Source organism: Megalobrama amblycephala, linkage group LG10, assembly GCF_018812025.1.
Source record: "Megalobrama amblycephala isolate DHTTF-2021 linkage group LG10, ASM1881202v1, whole genome shotgun sequence".
In the NCBI taxonomy this organism is placed as follows: domain Eukaryota; kingdom Metazoa; phylum Chordata; class Actinopteri; order Cypriniformes; family Xenocyprididae; genus Megalobrama; species Megalobrama amblycephala.
The window spans coordinates 35,968,592-35,986,954 of NC_063053.1; the positions used below are offsets into that span (position 1 = coordinate 35,968,592).

At 38.1% G+C, this 18,363-nt stretch overlaps 1 protein-coding gene across 1 annotated transcript in view; it reads right to left on the reverse strand.

Moving 5' to 3' along the window:
• Positions 1–7,050: 7,050 nt before the first annotated feature.
• Positions 7,051–18,363, reverse strand: part of lrrc1 (leucine rich repeat containing 1) — a 62,822-nt gene continuing 51,509 nt past the window's right edge. The window contains 3 exon segments of the mRNA XM_048205917.1: positions 7,051–8,420; positions 15,328–15,470; positions 17,784–17,956. Coding sequence (XP_048061874.1) covers positions 8,259–8,420; positions 15,328–15,470; positions 17,784–17,956 — 478 coding nt within the window. The 3' untranslated portion in view covers positions 7,051–8,258.

Genomic DNA, 18,363 nt, shown 5'->3' on the forward strand with positions numbered 1-18,363 from the left:
TGATCCCTGAAAGGGGTAGTAGGAACTTTGGGTATGTACCGCGGTTGGAATCTCAGGATTATGTGAGAGTGTGAACTCAAGGCATGTTTCGCTGACAGAGAATGCCTGTATGTCACCAACCATCTTGATGAAAGTGAGCATGGTCAGGGCTGTCGTGTTCAAAGAGAGGACACTTAGCTCTACTAACTTCAATGGCTCAAAAGGAGCTCTTTGTAGGCCCAGCAAGACCACAAAGATATTCCATAAGGGAATAAGGCGTGGCCTAGGAGAATTCAACCTCCTGGTGCTTCTGAGGAACCTGATAATCAGGTTATGCTTCCCTAATGACTTACCATCCACTTCATCATGATGTGCTGCTATGGAGGCCACATGCACTTTTAGGGTGGAAGGGGACAGCTGACCCTCCAACTTCTCCTGCAGGAAGGAAAGCACTTCCCTATGGGAAGCACACCAATTAGGGGCTCAAGTCTTCCGTCCCATCAAGGGTCCAGATATGGAGGTTACAGAGGTCTGGGCATGGGTGCCAAATTGTGCTCTGTCCCTGAGAAAGAAGGTCCTTCCTCAGGGGAATTCGCCAAGGAGGGGCTGCCATTAGGAGCATGAGCTCAGAGAACCAAGTCCTGGTTGGGCCAATATGGTGCAACTAACAAGACTTGCTCTTCGTCCTCCCTGACCTTGCACAACATCCGTTGCCTGACTTCAGTCGCTGCTGACTCCAGAGAAGGAGATGGTGGGCAAGTTGCGATGTGAGAGTATGCCACCTTAACAGATTATGTACGCTACCGTCGTGGTATTGTCCCACTGGTTTAAAACATGCTTGCCCTGGACCAACGGCTGAAACCTCCACAGGGCCAGTAGTACTGCCAGCAACTCAAAGCAATTGATATGCCAGTGCAGCTGAGGTCCTGTCCAGACGTCCCACTCAGACTGAGCTAAAACACCCGAGGGCAGGAGCTCAGCAGAGACTTCCACATCAAAAGGCTCTAGCCCACCCCCCGATGCTGTTATCAACAGCTTGTCCTCATTGGAAGCCCAGAATTAAATGACGAAGTCGCCCGGAAGTCACCCGGAAGTCACCCAGGAGATCCACTGAACGTACCAGGGGTGAGTTTCCCGAAAGCATCGTTGGTGAACCATGGTCGTAAGTCCCATTGAACTCTATTGGTAACGACGGAACTTGCGACCATAGTTCGCTTTTGGAAACGCACCCCAGAGCGGGAGATCTGTGGGGATTCACCCAGTGGAAACACTCTCGCTGTGTAGCCCTCATGTCCCTGAGCACTAGCCACAGTGCAAGAGATATTGACCGCACCCAGAAGTACACAAACAGAAAGGCATCTTTAAAAAGACGCTCGCCATTTGTACAGGCTCTTTTAGGGAAACTGCTCTTTTAGCTGAAGCACCCAGGGGAAACTCAGCATTTATCTACCCTTGCTCTTTTAGGAGAGACCTCTGTATAGTGCCGTATCACTCTTTCCAGCTAGAACAGGTTTTTTAGAGCAGTAGATTGGAATGAGCTTGTGAATAGGAGACACTTTGCTTGGCTCCGAAGAACAAATCTGACTAGAGTCTTTGCACGTTGCTCATTTATACTTGATTGATGGGGAGAAGCATGCAAATTCCACTCAGCAATTCTCATTTGTATTTTTGAAATTCTCAAAGGTGATTGGGGCTCCCATGTACAACCCCTAGTGTCGTCATTCAACGCAACGTCGAAGTAACTAACAGATATGGAACTATGGTTTTGTAGTAAAACCATAGTACATGAAAAACTGACTATGGTTCTACTATAGTATGTGCACTTATTTAATGTCGAGAGAAATAATAGAGCATGATTTTATGAAGAATGTTGTTTCTAAAATTTAAAAAATTGCTCAGCAATTAGATATTGCTTTGCAAAGTCTGTCCAGAAAGTATGAAAGTATGGCAGAAAGATGACGACAAATAAACAAAATCTCATACAAACCATATTAGCCCAATTAAAATCCAATTTTACCTCATTAGACCCCCCAAAAATTACAACCCCATTTCCAGAATTGTTGGGACATTTTGTAAAATGAAATGCAAAATCAGGAATCTGTGATTTGTTAATTCTTTCAAACCTTTATTTAAATGACAAAAGTACAAAGAAAAGAGTTTCAATGCTAACAATTTAATTGTATTTTGTAAATATAAACAGATTTTGATGGCTGCAACTCACTCGTTTTGCAAGTGGAATTTTTGCCCAATCTTGCCTGATACAAGACAGCTGCTCAAGTCTGTGGTCGTCATTGTCTGATTCTCCTTTCATGAAGTGCTATACATTTTCAATAAGAGATAGATCTGGACTTCAGGCAAGCCAGTGAAGCACATCCCTTCTACACTGTAGAGTGTCTAAGAATCCACTCTGTTGTAGCTCATTCAAAATAATAATAATAATAATAATAATAATAATAATAATAATAATAATAATAACTTAGGTCTGGCACTGTCTTGCTTCCCAGGGAAGATGTCATCTTGATGGCAATATATGTCTCTGTACAATCCCAATATACTCCTCCACATCAATGATACCTTCACACACATGCAAGTCACCCATGCCGTTTGCACTGATGCACCCCCACACCATGACCGACGTTTACTTTTGCACCTGTCGCTAATTAAAGTGTGGATGGTCCCTTTCATTTTTGGGACTCAAAGTCCATTTTTCCCAAAAACAAGCAGAAACGTAGACTCATCTGACCACAGCACACATTTCCACCGTTTTTTTTTTTTTTTTTTTTTTTGAGAAAACAGAACTCGGCAGAATCTCTGTATAGAACTGATGTATAGCTTTCTCCTTGCGTAACAGAGATTTAAGTTGCACTTCTTGATGCAGCAGCAGTCTTTGTTAAGTAACAATAGTTTTTCAAAGCACTCCCGAGCCCATGTGGCAATATTTAACACAGCAGCATGACAGTTTCTTGTGCAATGCCAACTGAAGGCTCAAGGTCACCCACATTCAACAAAGGTTTCCTGCCTTGGCCACTACATGGCCACAGATTTCTCTGGATTCCCTGAATTTTTTCACTGGGAATTTTTTCAAAGTGGTGAGCCATGACTCATCTTTGCTTGCAAAGACTGAGATGCCCTTTATATCTTTTCCTTTGTACTTTTGTCAGATAAAACATGATTCAAGAGAATTAACAAGCCACAGATTCTTGATTTTATTGCATTTTACAAAATGTCCCAACTTTTCTGGAACTGGGGTTGTATATTAGACCTGTCCAATAAACCTTTTCAGACACAATCTGAAGCTTAAATAGTATAGCCAATAAATGGATCCATTAAGCATTCAACTCTAAATTCTGTTTTTATGACACAAAGTGAATAATGTTCACAATGTCTTGTATAATGTTTCATATATCATTTTATAACCTGCATTTTACTATGGCTTTGAACATGACTCAGCCCAGTCATAATTTAGAATCAGAACCATCCATTGTAAAAACAGCACCGTTCTTATGGCTGTGAGACCATATTAATATCTACAGTGCCTCTGTATGAGATTGTGTTTGGGACAACACACATTTTTTCCCTCAAAAATTACAGAGGACACAGAATGTGGGAAAGGGACAAATTATAAAATAGATAGCTGTCTAATCAATTCTGAATCTTGAGTTATCCTGAATCTACCGGTTACATTATTTCTATTCATTTTTTTTTTTTTTTTATTCCTGTCATTTTGTTTTTACTACAAATCCTACTTCAAATTGTCCCTAGACTATTCATCTGTTTTGCATGAAATTTGGCGTATGACTTAGAGATCCTCTTGAGACTCTTCGCTTGTGTATATATTTCCAATTATTATCATTCATTAATAAACTGTTTTTTTTATCACATTGCCTTTGCCTTCAAACACCCTTTAGCACTGATAAAATCACCATTATGTCCAGCCTTGAGGGGCCTTTTGGTTTAATTTCCTTTCTAAGAAACATCACTTGTTTCAGATTGTTACCTTAGCGACCAGAAAACACTCAATCTCCATCATTATTCTCCCATTAAGCTCTACTGAGACTGCGGCTGCTTCACTAATTAAGTGAATAAAGAAACATCCCCAGCACAATTGTCTGAACACTTGAACAGGCTTGGTAGGATTTGTTCTTTCATGAAATTTCTAATTGAGTGCATGTAGCTAGGATACTTATGTTACTGTATGGAACAGTTTGAAACAAACTCCCACCATTTAGCATTTAATGCATTTGAGAATAGTCTTATGAACAAACAAAAGATTTTATAAGATCTAATATATCATGCATCCAAATGCAACAGTAACTAGATCAAGACAAACATTGATGTTTGAAGTTTAAAGACGTTTTAAAGCGTTTTAAGGTGTCAAACAGTAGAACAGTCAGAGTTAGGTGGTTGTAACGTTAAAGCTGTATGTAAGAAATAGATATTTAAATAACATTTCAGTATGTTGGTTTTCTCAAGCCAACAATTAATCTTATGAATACCTTTAGTCAATTTAACACTTTTTTGGGGCCTTCTCTTGCTTTTCTTCAAGATATTGTCCTTAAAATATAACTAGGCCTATATGAATTCAGTTTCATTCATGGTAAAAAAAAAATACCTTGAGAATGACAAATAAGTGCTTAATGCATTCAGTGTGCAAGCATGTGTAATTTTTTGAGGAAACATATATAAAACTGTACTTAAAACTGTAAATGTATTTCTGACGGAACCAGTATACACAACTGTTCAAATGTTTGGAGTAACAAAGACATTTGCTGTATTTGGAACCACATACTAGCAGACTACTTTTACTCATTTCACAATACCTTTCTATGACAGAAATAGTAAGAATAGTTTGCTAGTATGCGGTTCCAAATTCACCCATTCACACTAAGAATGAAGTGCACCGGCTAAAAGCAATTGTTTATTTGCACTCACTGTCTGTGATGGTTTAGTGTCCAATTCACTTAAAGGATTAGTTCACTTTCAAATAAAATTTTCCTGAGAGTTTACTCACCCCCATGTCATCCAAGATGTTCATGTCTTTCTTTCTTCAGTCGAAAAGAAATGAAGGTTTTTGATGAAAACATTCCAGGATTATTCTCCCTATAGTGGACTTCAGTGGACTCCAAACGGTTAAAGGTCAAAATGACAGTTTCAGTGCAGCTTCAAAGAGCTTTAAACGATACCAGATGAGAAATAAGAGTCTAATATAGAGAACCCATCATTTATTTTCTAAGAAAAATGTAAATGTTTAATACAGAAAGCAGAAGTACATGCAAGGCGATCATTTGTGATTATAAAGCATATACAGTTGTATTTAAAAAAAATAAAAATAATAATAACCGATGGTTTCACTAGATAAGACTCTTATTCCTCGTCTGGTATCGTTTAAAGCTCTTTGAAGCTGTACTGAAACTGTAATTTTGACCTTCAACCGTTTGGGCTCCATTGAAGTCCACTATAAGGGAGAATAATCCTGGAATGTTTTCATCAAAAACCTTCATTTCTTTTCGACTGAAGAAAGAAAGACATGAACATCTTGGATGACATGGGGGTGAGTAAATTATCAGCAAAAAGTGAACTAATCCTTTAAGAAATTATACAATTGTGACAGCATCCAAAGGTAATTTGCATGGTGAAATTACAAAAAAATATATATATACTGTAGTGTGGCAAGGTCATCTAGATAGGTAGGTTTGATTTTCAGTACATCGGTTCTGCTGGGGTGTAGAAGATTCAGCAGACCACTATGATCTGGTACTGGTATGATTCAGAAACTATAGATGCATCCCAATTTGCATACTTATGCAATATTCTCTGCCATTTTGTAATATAAATAATGCGTACACTGAAAATTCCAAAAAGAAAAAAAAATGCACTTTATATACCCAGATGATGCATTTAAGTGAAAAAAAGTGTGGAACTTTCTGCACTCAAACGCTGCAGCTTTAATTACGCAGTTGTTGTTGTTCTTTTGAGGGAATGAACTCTATGCAGTTGTCTTGAAGAAAGGAAAAAAAAAAAGAAAGCAAATCTAACCAGCACAGAGTGAGAAATGGAAAACCCTGCTGCACAAAAACAAGAGGACACGCACATCACAGACTGCAGCCGGAGAAACGGACGGCTCACTGGAGCTCAGCTAGAAGCTTGATTGAACGGCAAATGTCAAACAGAGGTTTCATCTGCAACAGTGAAGAGAAGACTGCTGGCCTTTAGACCGAGTCTCAGAGAATAAGACACAGGCTGACAACAGCAAACAAGACCAACAAGGGTAGAACTATTAGATCCGACGATAAACGATAACAAAAGAGTTTTATGGATGGATGAATCTAAGCTGTTTTGAACTCTGTGATCGATCATAAGGACTGCAAGACACAATCAGACCTTTGGAAGGAGCTAGAGAAAGCATGTTATGAATATGATTTTAAAAAGAGAAAGTTCTGCACAGCTGTCATTGGTGTGTGAGAGGATTCAAAGTTTGAAGAATACAGCATGCATTTAAAACAAAATGTGATGCAATGTTGGGGAACAGAAAACATTTTAACGTTGTTGTATAATGAAATTTGCAGCACATCATTTTTAATTAACACAGACGTTTTGATAAATATGGGCATCTGGAATATGGAATCGGCAAAATGAACACCAGTCAACAATGTCATTTTCAATCTGTGAAACTATGGATCAACTTCCAAATCTCTGTTCATGTACAGTGTGCACTGCGATGTCTGAATAGTATATAATCATTCTGGAAAGGGAATGTTTATATTGACAACCAAAATATTCACTTGTAATAAAGCAGAAAAAGCAGCACATGCGACCAGAGGAAACAGCGAGGAAAACAAGCGTGGGTGAACAAACAGTGGGCTGAAGCTGGAGATAATAAAACATTGATAGAAAGAGACTGTAAGAAAACCAGAAAATAACAGCGTACAGGTTTGGAATGGCATGAAGGCCAATAAGCAATAACTATTTCTTTAACATTAATGAGAAACGAACAAAAGCAAGTGGCAAGACATCTGTAGGATTTTCGATTAATGTCGAATCTAAGTGTAAATAATGAATCATAACCTTTGCTTTATAAAGTCATTTTATTATTTCAGTGGTTAAAGTCATAAACGTACTGGCCCAGAAACAGCGCCTGCTTAAGATTGTTTTCTGTGCAGCTTCATCATTTACAAGAAATAATTCAAGGATAAAAATCAACATTAAAAACCAAATCTGTCTGCCTTGGAATACAAATGAAAACATACAATGTAAAATGAAGTCCGTAGTGTACCATACATATATATTTTTTTGTTTTTAAAAATGATAGCGTTGTTTGTAAAAGTGCATTCTGGCACTTGGAGGGAAAAACTGCTCACCTAAACCAAAGCTATATATAATAACTACCCTTACCTTAATAATTACAAAAGACTTTTATTGTACCTGCCTTTAGAAAGCTGGAAGCACATTTGAACTGCGGCAGAAGGACTATTATGGTGATAAAGCACAGTGCAGGTCTGTCGGACAGGTCCAAAAGTCGGAGTGTTTCGGCTCACGGTCCTGAACCGCATGAGCCCTTATTGGATTTTAGTACAAAACATGTTCTTTACACACAATGGGTTATGAAGAAACACCTGGTAGTGAAATACAGAGCTGCCCCCTCACGTTCAGATCAGAATTAACCGTGTACGCCACTTTGTTCGAATGCTTTTCAATTCTGAAATCAAGTCCAAGCGATGGGAAAGTTCGTTGATTAAGAAACTGGCTACACATTTTTGTGTGTTTCTAAAATTGACACCACCTGAGCTGCCACACGTATATAAAAGTATCAATATTCACAAGCAACTATACAAGAATTTTTTAAATCAGTAGGTCCAAAAATGCCTGGGCTCCGTGTGTCACCGAAAGATAGAAATGCACCCAGTGTTTCGAAAAAATAAAAAAATAGAGCAAATATATATATATATATAATTTCATATTTCTATATTAAAGATTCCGCTAAGACTTGTAGTGCAACTACCTATTTTGTGTCAGAAAAGCAAATGAAAAGCACTGGATTTGAAGAGTAAAAACGTGCATTCCTTCGCAGGTTATTGCTCTGGAGGTCTTTAGAAAAGAAGGCACCTTGTCGCGGGGCTCGCCCCTGACACAGATGAAGTTAGCAGGGCTGGAAAAGGGGCTCTGGTGGTCCCAGGAGAGCATGAGGGCGGTCAGCCCCTGGGAGAAAACAGTGAGGAATGGCTCTGCGGGGGCTTCAGGGAGAGACACATTGGGTAAGAGACATCTCGGAGTTAAAGCGGTCACACAGACGTGGTGGTCACTCGCTCCACAGCATTATTGACCTCGTTTTTGTTGGAATCCAGGCCTTTGGCGGCGTTCATGTCCTTTCGGATGCTCTCGGCCACCTTCTTCATGTTCTTGAGCTCGCCGGGGTGAGGAGTGGCCCGTCTCAACAGCGTTCTCTGAGAAACGGACAGAAAAAGAAAGATTGAGGAGGCCGTACAGTTGCCCATCATGACAGCATTTTAACGCCCCATGAAACGGTAAGGATTCACTGTATTTCTGATTGAACAAAAGAAGGTTGAGGCTGGACACATTTTGTTTTAATGAGTTTGTCTCAGCCTGGTGAGAAGATAACTCTTACTATTCCTGCAGTTTGCCTACTCTGCATCAGGGTCAGAAATTAATAGGCAAAATGAACAAAAATACCCATCAAATTCAAGATAAGGGGGCAAAAAAAAAAAACGAACTATTAAACTAAATCAGTTTATATTAAAGGATTAGTTCACTTTCAAATAAAATTCTTGATAATTTACTCTCCTCCATGTCATCCAAGATGTTCATGTCTTTCTTTCTTCAGTCAAAAAGAAATGAAGGTTTTTGATGAAAACATTCCAGGATTATTCTCCTTATAGTGGACTTCACTGGCCTCCAAATGGTATTCTACTTATATTTATATGGTATACTACTACCTATTCTACTTGCGGAAAAAAAACAGAACTGGCGCTGTGTTCGTTCCGTAAGTAGAACAGGGAAGGCGTAGGACATACAGCATAAGCTTTTTGAAGAATACGAAAGTGCGGTTTTGGTGGAAGCACTTGGAAGGCGATCATTTGTTTATATAAAGCATATACATTTACATTTTTTTCGAAAATGAGCGATAGTTTCTCTAGATAAGACTCTTATTCCTCGTCTGGTATCGTTTAAAGCCCTTTGAAGCTGCACTGAAACTGTAATCTTGACCTTCATCCGTTTGGAGTCCATTGGGAAAGGAAAGGAAAGGAAAGGAAAGGAAAGGAAAGGAAAGGAAAGGAAAGGAAAGGAAAGGAAAGGAAAGGAAAGGAAAGGAAAGGAAAGGAAAGGAAAGGAAAGGAAAGGAAAGGAAAGGAAAGGAACATGGCGGCGGCGTGGTGTCGCACCTTGGCAGGTGCTGCAACTCCACTGTTTTTACAAATAATTGGCTGTTTTCTTTGTTTTAATGCATACTTCTCAGAGGCTGTATCAAATTTTAGAAGTAGAGCTAAACGTTTCAATAATGAAAAAAACGAATCTATGTTTTGTGGTGTGTTTTTTACACTACTATTTTTCTCTACCATTGCACTACCGGCACGCGTTGGGTCCGGAACTCTCTACGCGGATCAGCTATGCTTTAGGAATTCAAGCAGGGTAGAAATTGCCTACATTTTGGTGTTCTCCCGGTAACTATCCGTGCAGGAAGTTTTCATCAAAATCTACTCGGCTATTATACAATTTATTCATCTGTTTTGGATCATGGACGTGCTGTGATGTGCAAACAGACCGCTAGACATCGGGTATCTGTTACGGCCACTCGAAAGACTCTTGCTTATCTTGGTGCTGCTCTCCGGGGATGTGCAGCTAAATCCGGGACCGGTTTACCCGGGGATACAGCAGGACTCTGGCGCTGAGCCTCATTTGGCAACAACCATGGTGGCGTCTCACAATGAGGTGAGTGCCTGGGGATTTTCTGTAGATCTACCTGGCCTCCCAAACAACGAAGTGAGTTTAATTAACAACGTATACGTCGCTCCAGGGTATGATACTTCTACTCTGCTTCCCGGTGATTCTACAAGAAGCTCTATTGAGGTACCAACGTATAATGCTAATGCTTCTTTGTGTCGAAATTCTGCGGTAAGAAAGCAAGATCTTTCAGACTGTTAACCATGCAAAGGTCTTATGGGACCCGAAAGTGAAACCAAGAGGACTTTTTGGCGGACATTTGAATATCAGAAGTATAGTTTCAAAGAACGAACAGTTGTCTCATATATTATCGAACTCAAATTTGGACTTTCTTTGTATTTCTGAGACGTGGCTGCAACAATCATCTTCTTCAAGTGTATTTATTATGCCTAGATATCAATGTTTTAGATGGGACAGATCTTCAGGAAGGGGAGGGGGGAGTATTAATATATGTCAAAGATGGCATTAAGTGTGAACGTCTCATGTTTAACTACGTTAGAATTGGGGGGTTTGAAAATTATTCTATCCCCTCAAATGTAATTTATTGTTTTGTGTGTATATAGACCCCCCTAAGCAAAAGATACCTTCTATGATCAACTTATAGGAATTTTAAAAGAATGTGATCATGGCAAAGAAATAATTCTTGTGGGTGATTTTAACTTGAACTGGGAAGATAAATTAAAAAGGAAAAAAAAAAAAAAAAATTATTGCAGATAAATTTAATTTAAATCAATTAATTAAAGGGCCAACAAGAATTGCTAAATCTTCCAACACACAGTTAGATTTAATATTTACCAACATACCTAAAAAGGATAATTAAGAGTTATAATTTGATCACTGGGTTGTCTGATCATAATTTAACCTTGGTTGCACGTAAATTAACAAAAAATAGGTTTAAAAATAATACAGTAACTTCTACTAATGTTTTTCATTGTATACCTAAAGGAAAATTAATAGCATTTGATGAGGAAATAGCTGGTTTAAAGTGGAACGATATACTATCTTCTAGGGATATATAGATTATGGTTGTAATACTTTTTTAAATAAAATTAATTCTGTAAGAGAGAAATTTACTGTTGGAGTTAAGAAAAAAATTAAGCATAAAAATAATTTACCATGGTTCAATGAGACTTTATGGAAGCTGATGAAAAATAGGGATTCAGCTCTAAGGAAAGCTATTAAGTCTGGAAGAGATATAGATAGGCTCTGTTATAAAGGTTTGCGAAATAAAGTTATACGAGAAATGAGAGTGGCTAAATCTAATTATTATCTTCAGCTAATGAGTGAGGCAAAAGGTAATAGCAAGCTAATTTGGAAAAATGTAAAGACGCTTTTAAGGAAGGAGCCAACTTTTATAGAAGATTTTAAGCTTAAAGTTCAGGGAAAGTCAATTGAAGATGATTATGCAATTGCTACTACTTTTAATAGTTTTTTTTTTTTATTAACTCTGTTAGTGAATTAGGGAACAAATTTGTAAAGGGGGAAATAAATATGTTTCCGATTGATGTTGGGAGTAAATGTTTTAATATTACTAATACTAATGAAATGCAAGTTAACAAAATTATTAGCTTATTATCATTTGAATATAATATTTTTCCTACTGCATGGAAACAAGCTGTTGTTAAATCTGGAGATCATTATGAAGTTAGCAATTATAGACCCATAAGCATATTGCCAGTACTCTCAAAGGTTGCTGAGAAGATCGTTTTTGAACAACTGACATCTTATCTGAAAACATCTAAGTCTGGTTTACACTGTATGCAGTTTGGTTTCAGAGTAAATCATTCTGCTGAAACAGCTACTTTACATTTAATAGAGCAAATAAAATCTAAAGTTGACAAAGGAGGATTAGTTGGTGCCATATTTTTAGATCTGCGTAAAGCGTTTGATACAGTTAACCATGAAATTCTCCTTTCTAAATTGTCTAACTTCCAGTTTTCATCTGACGCTCTAGTGTGGATATCCTTATATTTATCAAATAGAGAACAATGTGTAAAAATTAAAGGGGTCAAGTCCTGTAACTTGCATTATACAATGGGTGTACCCCAAGGATCAGTGCTGGGTCCATTATTATTCAGTCTTTATGTTAATGATGTTAATTATGTTAATCTCCTGCATCAGCGTGATGGGATACAAGTGCAAATGTATGCTGATGATACTGTCATTTTTACACATGCAAAAACCACAGAGCTAGCAGCTGAAAAGCTACATGTTGCTATGGAAAGAATTACACTGTGGCCGGAGCAATCGTGTCTTAGCTTGAATACTGGTAAAACAAAAGGATTTGTTTTCCTCAAAAACAAAGGTTCAATCTCCTGTTGATATTTTTATAAATGGTGAAAAGATAGAAATACTTAATGAGTTCAATTATCTTGGTGTAATATTGGACTCAAATCTTAGTTTTTGAAAAAACACGTAAAGAAAATGGTGACGAATATTAAATATAACTTAGCGAATTTTAGACAAATTAGACAATGTCTCTCTGTCGATGTAGCCAAGACCTTTATGCATGCTACAATTCTTTCTCATATTTCATACGGTCTTACATGGTCAAGCTGGTGAAACTGTGGTTAAAGGGATAGTTCACCCAAAAATGAAAATGTGATGTTTATCTGCTTACCCCCAGCACATCCAAGATGTAGGTGACTTTGTTTCTTCAGTAGAACACAAATGATGATTTTTAACTCCAACCGTTGCCGTCTGTCAGTCGTATAATGCGAGTGAATGGGAACACAATTTATAAGAGTCGAAAAACATGCACAGACAAATCCAAATTAAACCCTGCGGCTCGTGACGACACATTGATGTCCTAAGACACAAAACGATCGGTTTGTGCGAGAAACCAAACATTATTTATATCATCATTTTTTACCTCTAATACACCACGATGTCTAACTGCGTTCAGCACTCGGTTAGTGAGGTCTGATCGCGCTCTGACAACGACAGTGATGTCTCGCGCTTATACTTCAATGAGTGCTAGACATCACTGCCGTTGTCAGAGCGCGATCAGACCTCACTAACCGAGTGCTGAACGCAGTTGGACATAGTGGCGTTTTAGAGGTAAAAAATGATATAAATACTGTTCGGTTTCTTGCACAAACCGATCGTTTCGTGTCTTAGGACATCAATGTGTCGTCACGAGCCGCAGGGTTTAATTTGGATTTGTCTATGCAAGGTTTATTTGCTCTTATAGTAGAATTTCCCATCCACTCGCATTATTTGACTGACAGACGGCAACGGTTGGAGTTAAAAATCATCATTTGTGTTCTACTGAAGAAACAAAGTCACCTAACTCTTTGATGCGCTGGGGGTAAGCAGATACATCAAATTTTCATTTTTGGGTGAACTATCCCTTTAAGCCTTCAAAATCCCTATATAAACAGACTTTAAAAACTCTAGATAAAAATCCAAATCATTTTCACCACCGTAGGATCTTGGAGAAAGATAAATTACTGAGTTTTGACACTTATGTGCTTTTTTCAAATTTGTGTATGGTTTTAAATGGCCTGGCTCCTTCTGTACTCTGTGACTTTGTTAGTTTTCGTCCTAATAATTCTGTGAGATCTACCAGATTATCTATAAGTAATTGTCTTGTTCCTTTTCTCCATTCTGCTTTTGGACTATCGTCTTTTGCTGTGAAAGCTACGACTCTCTGGAATGCTTTGCCAGAGGATATGAAGGGGTGTAAATCTATTGGTCTTTTTAAAAGGAAGTTAAAATCTTTCTTAAAATTGAATAAACTTTGTAGACATTTGACATGGTTGCTGTTTAACTTTTTTTTTTTTTTGTCCTCATAATATGTGTATGTTTTATTGTATATATGTATTGTGTGTGTTACTTTATTATTTATGTCGACCTGCCAGGGGACTGCGGGTGAAAATGAGCTTTTAGCTAAATCCGGTACAATGCATGGAATGGAAACATTTATGTTAAAAATTGTACATGGTCCCTTTATAAATAAATAAAGTAAAGTAAGTATTGAAGTCAACTATATGGAGAATAATCCTGGAATGTTTTCATCAAAAACCTTTCTTTTCGGCTGAAGAAAGAAAGATATGAACATCTTGGATGACATGGGGGTGAGTAAATTATCAGGAAAATTTTATTTGAAAGTGAACTAATCCTTTAAGTATTTTTCACTATAGGTGCTTTCACACCAGAGGATCCTTTTCATAGTTACTAGAACTATTGGCTGAAGTACCCGGATTTTGCCGTGTTCAGGAACTAGGAATGATTTTAGTTCTAGGAACTCCTTTTGGGGGACTAAATTACCTTCTACTTCAGAGAAGGGTCTAAACCAGCACTATAGGAAATAGCAGTGATGTAAGTCTATGCTGATTGGCTGAACACACGCAAAACACCGGCACCCGCCATTTTTAAAAAAAACTTTGTGTACACAGAATTTATAGCCTATATTTACTCCACAAACTAACTCTACAAACATGGAAAACAATGATAGATGGACCTCTCGAGTTAAGGAGAAAATCCAACGTAACTTTGAGGGGACCAAGCGAAATATATATATATATATATATATATATATATATATATATATATATATATATATATATATATGCTTCACGCATTCTTTTTTTATCAACACTTAAAGAAAGCAACAATTTGAACAGAAAGCAAAGACTACGACGTGCCTAAGTAATGTTTTTATTGCTTGTTTCTGCTCTTTTTTGTCTGTGTTTTGATCAGGAGATTCTCTACTCTTTCAGAAGTTGCGTCATAGCGCCCCCTACCATATAACAATGAAAACACAGAAAGCAGGAAAATTACGTTAATGGCCAGGAAAGAGTTAAACTGATGTGTGCCATTTGTTCAGAGATTGTAAACATAATGAAAATATTATTAGACCTTTTCTTCCTTATTTTTCATATGGACCAATAACTTTGCAAAGTTGTAAAGCTGATTTGCTGCTATTTCTAAGAATAATTTATCAAAACATATTTGATTTATGATAGTTGTTAGTAGTCTCTAATGATAGGAGTTTGTTGTCATAGTATTCCTCTCATATTACAATATTCATTTGTCTGTACTGTATAATGAGTGTGTTGCAGATCTGTGTTTTATTGGTTGTTCAATGGACTGTTGAATGTTCAATGATATCGTTCTTCAGTGTCTTGGTCAGTATCATTATAGCTACTGCGTAAACGTCCCTATTCTCTCAGAATTATAATGATTACTAAAACTGTATAGTTATCATTACCATTATAGTTATCATAGGTGTGAACGTCTATCTCTCACAGTCTTGTTTTCATCCTTGTAAAATGAAGGTCTATTATCTGTAAATAAGCTTTAGAACTTGATATGCATCACTTTCGCAAAACACCTAATCATGCTATATCTATTGAATACATTAAGCCGAGCTTCTTTCTTCCTCACCTCTTCGTCGTCCTCATCATCATCGTCCTCCATGAAGCGAATGGTGCTCATCCTGTTCGTGGCTTTGTCGTCCCAGGTGTCGTCCAGTACGCCACTCTCCACGAGACTCTCCAGAGCACCACAGCGCGCCAGGTTATCTGAACCTGAACACAAACATCAGTTTTTGGTTTTGTTTTATACATATATTTCTGTCTTTGGATCACACACATTCTCTAATAGTGGTTCAGAAAAAATAGTGCAGGACAATTTATTGCATTTATTTTTCAGAAAGGCACATTGAGGAGTTTATATTCCAATGAGAGGCTGCTGGGAGATCACCGTTTCAAATCCAGTCTTAGTCAAGGCTTACAGAGAAACAAACCCCCTTCACCTGTCCCGTCCAACAGTGACCTGACCTCCAACACATACAAACATATCAGCTCCTCAGAGGAAGTGATGTCATATTTAATGGCCAAACACACACACACAAGTCATTCCATGAAACAGGCACCTTTTCCATTTTAGAAAGCGGAGCAAACCTGAACTGATCTAGACTGAATGAGAAAAGTTGGTAACTCTTTATTTTACTGTCCTTGTTACATTATATGTAGTTACTATAGTAATTATAAATTACAAATGACATATAAAGTATGAATAATTACATGCAACTACCCCTAAACCCTATTTAAATGTATAATTACACTGTAATAAGGACTCCTTAAAATAGTGTAACCAAAATTAATACATTTCATCAAATTTGATTAAAATACATATATTTTATTATTTGTTTTTAATGACCCTATAAGTTTGATTAAACCAAAATATGAGGAATGTGTGTTTTTTTTTTTTTTTTTATATGAAGGAATCTGCAAAAGTTACGACGCTCAAAGTTCAATGCAAAGGGAGATATTTTGTTTTACAGAATTCTCTGTTTAAGGACTACAAACGGCTGGTAGGGACTACAACGAGCTTCTTCCTGGATTAGTGACATCACAAACCCCAACATTTACATAAACCCCGCCCCCGTTGTAGTAGAGTGTTGTTGACATGCCATCATTTTACGCCGGACTGCTTCACACACGAGGGTCAATTCAACGCTGGATTTGCACAAAAGATGAACATGACGGCACATGCTAGTGGATGAGTTGAATCAACTCCACAGCAACTACATCAATTTATCCACTAACCATTCAGAAACGTCCAGTTTCATTCTAAAAGTTGTAACTTCTTCCTGAGTCTCTCCATCAGTGTCGACTCCGGTTTGAACAATGTAAGGCTGAACACCGTTACTGACAATCCTCATTTTGGCTGCGTGAGATTCTCCAGCTTTGTTGTTGTTGAGCTGTTAAAGCTCCGCCCTCTTCTGGAAAGGGGGCGGGAGCAGCAGCTCATTTGCATTTAAAGGGACACACACAAAAACGGCGTGTTTTTGCTCACACCCAAATAGGGGCAAATTTGACAAGCTATAATAAATGATCACCAGGGGTCTCTGGGGACACCAGACATTATAGGTCCCCTTTAATTTATTTTTCTTTTCTTTTTTTTTTAAAAAAAAAAAATCATATTTACCCCAAACTTTTAAATGGTATTGTATATAGCACAAGTGAAATGAAACTAAACTGAAAACTCTACAGTATTCTTAACATTAAGCCCTGGTTTCCTCATAATGAAAGAGAGGTTAAAGGCTTTAGAAAAGACAAGCTTCAATGGCAGTAGGATAAGATACGGATGTGGGAGGGGTCTGTGAGCCGAGCTCAGAGAAGATAAGCCTCTTTAGCCGTCCAATCCGCTGCAGTGTGGAGAAGGCAAGGCAGCACATGAGGGAGGCCAGAGATATCAAGACCTGCTCAACATACACAAACTCATCACAGAGTCTGACGCAATCACACGGGTGTGTCGAGCCCCTGATAAATCCCACAGGATCGGCGCTAGATGAATGCAATACATTACACCCGAAAACATCAGATTATTCTCGCAGATAAACTCTGCAGAATCATGATACAAGTGCAAACCGTCTATCCATGCCTCGAAAGTGTAATAGTGTTGATTTATGGCCGGAATGGAAACATTTAAAGGGAATATTATACATTTATCACTCCCCTCCCAGAAGTCCACTACTTTTAGTAAAAGTGAAAAAAAAAACTTTTTGGTTGGCAAACATTACACTATATCTACTGTAGAGAGATCTACCATCCTTAATGCAAACCTTTCCTACACACAGGGGCGGAAAGCAGATTTGCTGACTTCTGCCACATTTGACCCACTCTCTACAAAAACTCCCACTCGCCAAAAGCGCAGGCAAACCCCGAAGCCCAGAACGGATGACAGGCAGAGAGTCTTCTGATGTCCCGAAATCAAATCCTTTGAGCCACCAGAGACACATATGTCAGGTAGAAGTGCCATTTTCTGCACATCATTCCATGAAAATCAGCTTACAGAATCTTTAAAGCATCGCCATGCACATATCAGAGCTTTACCTTTGTTTTCCGACTCGCAGGGTTGCTGAGGCAACAGCACACAGGTCAGAACCTTCTCTCCAGACTCGGGGTCCATATCCGTCTGGAAGGTGAGCAGGGGTTGAGACTGGTTCTCTGACAGCCAGAGCGCTTTGAGTCGTAGTGTAGTGAGGGTCAAGGGCAGGTAGAGCAGCCTTCACAGAGACACACACAGAATATCATTCACAAGAAGCACTTCTGCCTTCTTTAATGCTGCAAACTCCCAAAGCACGACATTTTCTATGTTCTAGAGTTCATTTCGTTAATGAAAACTATGACAAACTATGACCTTTTTTTTCCATGACGAAGATGAGACTATGAAGAGACGACACCCAGGTCATTAACTGATAACTGTGACTATATCAACTTGGAACATTGCTAACAAAAAAAGACAAGACTAAAAATGTAGTTAAAAAAATAAAAACAAATTTTTGTCAGGAAAAAAAAAAGAGACAATATTACAGACTGAAAATGAAAATTATCCCATGATTTACTCGCCCTCAACCCATCCTAGGTGGGTATATCACTATCTTCTTTCAGACGAACACAATCAGGGATATAT